Raw genomic sequence first — 6,250 nt, 5'->3', positions numbered from 1 at the left:
TAAAAGCGATATTAATCAAACTCTAACTATTATACAAAATATATATACAATAATAATATGTTAATATGATAACTCAATTGCTTTCCCTTTCTTATTCCACCATATTGCATATTTATACAAGCTGCTGTACTCCTTGAGCCACAAGGAATATCTTTTCCTAATTCTATCAAAACTAGGAAACTAAGCATTATTTCCTAAGATAAGATAGGAAATATATCTAAGTAAATTACAAAGATATGGTAAAGATACTAGTCTATCTTTCCTAACACCCCCCCTGAAGTTGGAGCACTCGGATCAAAGATGCCCAACTTGCTGAGGAGGTAATCAAACTGTGGCTTTCCTAATGCCTTCGTAAAAATGTCAGCTAACTGCTCATTTGTGTGTACATGATGTGGAATAATTAGACCATCTTGAATGGCATCCCTTACAAAGTGACAATCAACCTCGATATGTTTAGTGCGCTCGTGAAAAATCGGATTTTGTGCTATGTGTATCGCGGCTTGACTATCACAGAAAATCGGAATAGCTTGAGGATGTTGCACGCCCAAACTCAAGAGTGGGCCCTTCAACCACTTCATTTCCATCGTTAAAGCCGACATTGAACGATACTCGGCTTCCCCGGAAGATGTTGCTACCGTGGGTTGCTTCTTAGACTTCCAAGCTATTGGTGAATGACCCAAAAAACCAACCACCCAGATAATGAGCGACGCGTAAGGGGGCAAGCTGCCCAATCGGAGTCGCACCAGCCATTGAGAGTTAGATTGCTGTCAGACCGTAGTAATATGCCCTGACCCGGAGTGCTCTTCAAGTAGCGAACCACTCGGGTTGCTGCCTCCCAATGTGCTTGCTACGGTGCCTTCAAAAATTGTGAAAGTACATGCACCGAGTAAGTAAGATCAGGCCGAGTAACGGCCAAATACACCAACCGTCCAACCAGCCTTCGGTATTGCTCCGGGTCTACCAGCAGAGGACTGTCACTGCGTGCCAATCGGTGGTTTTGTTCCATCGGTGTGGAGGCCGGTTTCAATCCCAAAAGACCCGTTTCTGAGATTATATCTAACGCATATTTGCGTTGAGATAGGAATAAACCTGTACTACTTCTTGCAACTTCAATACCAAGAAAGTATTTTAGAACCCCCAAGTCCTTCATATGAAACACATGTGCTCAAATATTTTTTGAACAATTTCAAAGCCGTTGAATTGTTCCCTGCAACAATTAAATCATCCACATAAACAAGAACATTGAGTTGAACCGACCCCTTTGTAAAAGTAAAAAGTGAGTAATCCGAGTAGGATTGAACAAAGCCATAGTGTTTCAATGCCGTTGCAAGCTTGGCAAATCAACACCTAGGGGCTTGTTTGAGGCCATATAATGATTTTCGAAGACGACAAACAAGATTTGGTTCATCAGTGGTGAAGCCCGGGGGTAGCTTCATGTATACTTCCTCATTTAAGTCACCATGAAGAAACGCATTATGGACATCCATTTGATGTAGCTCCCAATTCTTTGAGGCGGCAATGGCAAGAAAAGCACGAACTGTTGTCATCTTGACAATCGGAGCAAAAGTCTCATCATAATCAATGCCTTCGGTTTGGTGATTACCAAAGACAACCAATCTGGCCTTCAATCGTTCGATACTTCCATCAGAATTGTATTTTATTTTGTACAACCACTGACTTCCAAGGGCCTTTTTCCCGGGAGGGAGTTTCTCCATTGTCCACGTGCTATTATTTTCTAGAGCACGCATTTCTTCTTCCATAGCCATTTTCCACCCATCATCTTGCATTGCCTCTTTGAACGATCGTGGTTCCTTGCCTCCTGTTATAGCTGCAACAAAATTTCGATGTTTCGCAAAAAATTTATCACAACTAACATAATGTGCTATAGGATACGGCTTACCTGAGGGAGGTGAAGAAATTGGATTGAGTGATGCTTCGGATGGACTATTACGAGCAACGTGAGTATGAGTGACATAGTCATCTTTATATTTGCTCGAGGGTATTTTTGTGCGGTGACCACGCCCTAATAGAGTAGGTGCCGTGCCCCCCCTTCCTCTCCTTCCCGAGCTGCTGCCGTGGCTATGGGAGTAGGGGCAGCAGGTGTCGGGGTTGGAGGTTCGACAAACCCAGGTGGCTGCCCATCATCATAGTCCTCAAACATAGGATAATTATCCATATTGTCCCCCAAATTAATTGTGGCATGCATATCATCAGTATCAATGTTAATGTTGGTGGTTTCAACATCTAAATATGGATATATATCCTCAAAAAAACGTACATCACGGGACAAAAAAATTCCTTTTTGTCTAAGTCAAACAAATACCACCCCTTCTTCCCAAAAGGATAGCCAACAAAGACACATTTTCTACTACGACTTGCAAACTTATCTCCTTTGGCCTTTTGGTTATGAGCAAAACACAAGGAACCAAACACACGTAATTCACTAACTAAAGGAGGAGAGCCAAACAACATTTCATAGGGAGTTTTGTTGCCTAAAAGAACAGATGGGGTACGGTTAATTATATGAGCTGTCGCTAGAGCACATTCTCCCCAAAAATAAATAGGTAACCCCCCTGAAAACGAAGGGCACGAGCAACATTAAGAATGTGTTGGTGTTTTCTCTCTACCCTACCGTTTTGTTGAGGGGTTCCTACACAAGAGGTTTGAAACAAAATTCCTTGGGCAAGAAAATAATTCTTCAAACAAAAAAATTCAGTGCCATTATCACTTCGTACAATTTTTATTTTCTGAGAAAATTGCCTATCAATCATGGCAATAAAGGACATAAATATTTTAAACACTTCCGTTTTATCAAGCAACAAATATATCCAAACTGCACGAGAGTAATCATCAACCAAGGTCAAAAAATAATGAGCACCACAAGAGGATGGTCTGTCATAGGGACCCCACAAATCACAATGCACAATCTAAAAAATACGGGAAGCTTTATTATCACTTAAAGGAAATTTGTCTCTAGTGTGTTTAGAACGATGACACACTTCACAATCTGTATTCAAATGACCACTAGAATTATTAAGAAAAGGAAGTAGTTTTACAACTTTCTCGGAAGGATGACCCAATCTTCTATGCCAAAGTCTCAAGGTGTCTTCAACCGATATTGTTGCAAGAGAAGCTTCTTCCCGGAGGTAGTATAGTCCATCCTTGAGATCACCCGTTCCAATCACCTCCCTCGTGCGTTGGTCCTGTAAAGTACATATTGTAGAGTTAGTTATGACTTCACAAATATTTGTTGAACACAATTGCGAAACCGAAATTAAGTTACAATTTAATTTTGGAACAAAAAGAACATTGTAAAGAGTAATTTTGTTCGTTAATTTAACGACCCCTTCTTTCATGGCGACAACATTTTGGCCATCCCGGAGTCCTACATTGCAAGGAAGGACATCACGCAAGTCTAATAAGTGTGATAGATCGCCGGTTACATGATGCGAGCAACCGGTGTCTATTATCCACTTACCATTAACACAGTGTGAAGGAGGCATAGCATTACCCATCATAGCCATAACGGCTTGCCATTGCTCGGCAGTAAGGTGCGGAATTTGGTGAGCAGGGGTTGCGGTAGCAGGGGTAGATGGAGTGAGCTGATTTGCGGGGGTGGAATTGGCCTTGACAGGGGCGTTTTTCCCCCGGCCAGCCCCTTTATTTTCCTCCTTTGAGCCGTATTTTTCAATGTACCAAAGAGGAACACCGTGTTTATCAAAGCATGTAGTTGCATCATGGCCCTTTTTATTACAGTATTGACACACCAATGCAGCCCTTTCGGCACGTGAGAGGCGCGGTTTGGGATTGTTCTCCATCCTAACAGCAAACCCAGCTACCTCGGGTGGGTGTTCTTTAATTCCTGCAATACCCCGTACACGTTCCTCTTGTGCTATTGTTTGGAAGGCTCTATTCAAGGTTGGAAGAGGGTCTTGAGACAAGAGTGTAGAGCGAAGAGCTGCATAATAATCCGAGTATAGCCCAAGGAGAAATTGCTGGAGGCGATCCCCTTCTCGCCTATTGGCGTGCTGTTTCCCAACATCACAAGTGCACTTACTGCACTTGCATCCAATCAATGGCTCGTGTTTATCGAGCTCATCCCAAAGCACCGAGAGTTTACTAAAGTACACCGCAACAGGCATGGCTTTTGTTTGTTCGCAGCGATTAATTTCAGATTTTAGTTGTTGTATGCGTGGGCCATTAACGAGGCCAAACCGTTCATGTAAATCATCCCATAGCTTCTTTGCATTGTCATAGTTGGAGAGCATCGACTTTACCTCCGGTTCTATGGTGTTCATAAGCCATGAAACAAGCATACAGTGAATTGTCACCCAATCCTCTTTCGTACAGGGGGGAACAAAATTGGTGATTGTTCCATCAAGAAATCCGAATTTTCGTCTCGAGGACAAGGCTATGTAAATTGCGTGAGCCCAGTCATTAAAGTTATCAAGTTTTAGTCTTTGTGAGGTAATGTAGTCTCCGGGACGATCTTGTGGTCCAAGGTAAAAGGGTGAGTTAGGTTCAATTTTTGATGGTGGCGGTGGTGGTGATGGTGGGGTGTCCCCCATTGTTTAAGGTATGATAAAAAAAAAAATTTAGTTAACCCGCTCCGATACCATGTTAATATGATAACTCAATTGCTTTCCCTTTCTTATTCCACCATATTGCATATTTATACAAGCTGATGTACTCCTTGAGCCACAAGGAATATCTTTTCCTAATTCTATCAAAACTAGGAAACTAAGCATTATTTCCTAAGATAAGATAGGAAATATATCTAGGAAAATATATCTAAGTAAATTACAAAGATATGGTAAAGATACTAGTCTAACTTTCCTAACATAATACTATAATATGGTTGTAGAATTCCACATAGATCACCAGGCCATCATGTTAAGTAGCTTTTAGTCTCATTTAAGCATTTGATCATTACTGTTTATTAAATTAGCTTAGATTAATTATTAAACTCAAACTAATTTAATTTAACAATAATAATAACATATCATATTTTGTTAATTTAAATCGTGTAATGCGTGGGATATAGTATAAAGTATAAGCTAATAAACATAAATCATTTGTCTTCAAAGTATATATTGCATTGAGTGTGCATAAAAGATGGAAAACATTATTTCTACCACTTTAGTAAGGGAATCCTAGTGCCGTTAATTCAAAGAAAGTAAAGCTAAGCAACTATGTGCTCAAAAATATAAACAAAAATCAAAATGTTATTTGCCAATAAAAAAGACACGGAACCTACACATAGAATGGGAGAAACTCTCCTTATGAAGAAGGAGAGACATATGTGGTTTATTTGAGTGAATTTATGCATAAGTAGTACTAGATCATCTTTAAACATAAGACCTTAAACATAAGTGGTTAATTAAAACATGCCCTACCAGGCCATGACCTTAGCTAACTTCGCCACTATACGTATATATATTAATTAATTTTTTAATTTCAAAGGGTAACAATTCAAGCATTTATCTCCAAGATTTTTTCAATAATATTCACATCAAATCAAATAATGCCCAAGTGTAAGACCACAAGCACACTGCCGAATTACCAAGCCATACATATATTACATTGCATATATAAATTAAATATAATATTAAAACTAGTTACAATTATAGCTGCATGCAACATGTATTTATTCGTTAAATGCTATATGCTTAAACACAATGTTGTGCAACACAAGCTTGATATACACTCCAAATTTTGCACCAAAAAATTTAAAAAGAAATAAATAAATAATAATAATAATAATAATAAAATAATAATAATTATAATAAAATAAAAAAAATTAATAATAATAATAATAATAATAAAAAAAAGCTTAAACAATCCAATACGGAAAGTCTAGGTAACATAATGAATACATAACATATATTATTAGTACTCCCTTCGTTACATAGTGTTAGTCCCATATACTAATTTGCGCGTTTCAAAAAAATCTACCCATATTGAATATACTTCACTTATAACTTGATTTTTTTTTTGGAATTAATTGATTGTGGTTTGATGACATGACTCTAAATAGGGAAGTTTTTACCTTGAATTATGCAATTATGACTTGTGCTTTCCTAATAAAAAATCAAAAAAGTTAAATAAGGTAAACTAATTATGAATTATGTTGTACTTTAATGTTAGATTCCAAATATATGTGTTTTCTTATTTTATGTGATTGATTCCATATGGGATTAATATTATGAAACGGAAGGAGTAATAGACATGCAATGGTTTATCTCATCCC

The 6,250-nt window shown here is 38.3% G+C and overlaps 1 protein-coding gene across 1 annotated transcript; it reads right to left on the bottom strand.

Moving 5' to 3' along the window:
* Nucleotides 1-248: 248 nt before the first annotated feature.
* LOC145570788 (uncharacterized) lies at nt 249-4,568 on the bottom strand. Its single transcript, XM_081629927.1, has 6 exons — nt 3,309-4,568; nt 3,023-3,203; nt 2,127-2,244; nt 1,395-1,944; nt 927-1,144; nt 249-723 (listed from the first exon to the last, which is right to left on the bottom strand). Exons 1-6 carry the CDS (start codon nt 4,566-4,568, stop codon nt 249-251), a joined length of 2,802 nt encoding a protein of 933 aa, XP_081486053.1.
* Nucleotides 4,569-6,250: the final 1,682 nt, after the last annotated feature.

Source organism: Chenopodium album, chromosome 12 (assembly GCF_948465745.1).
Source record: "Chenopodium album chromosome 12, dcCheAlbu1.1, whole genome shotgun sequence".
NCBI classification, from domain to species: Eukaryota; Viridiplantae; Streptophyta; class Magnoliopsida; order Caryophyllales; family Amaranthaceae; genus Chenopodium; species Chenopodium album.
The sequence above is the reverse complement of the archived record's forward strand: the minus strand, read 5'-3'. Positions and strand labels throughout refer to the sequence as shown.

Coding starts and splice junctions, on each gene's coding strand:
- LOC145570788 (XM_081629927.1), bottom strand. CDS start 4,568: ATGGGGGACACCCCACCATCACCACCACCGCCACCATCAAAAATTGAA. Junction 2,245..3,022: donor TTTTCTTAATAATTCTAGTG/GTCATTTGAATA, acceptor ATCCATATTTAG/ATGTTGAAACCACCAACATT. Junction 1,145..1,394: donor CCACTGATGAACCAAATCTT/GTTTGTCGTCTT, acceptor TTTCATATGAAG/GACTTGGGGGTTCTAAAATA.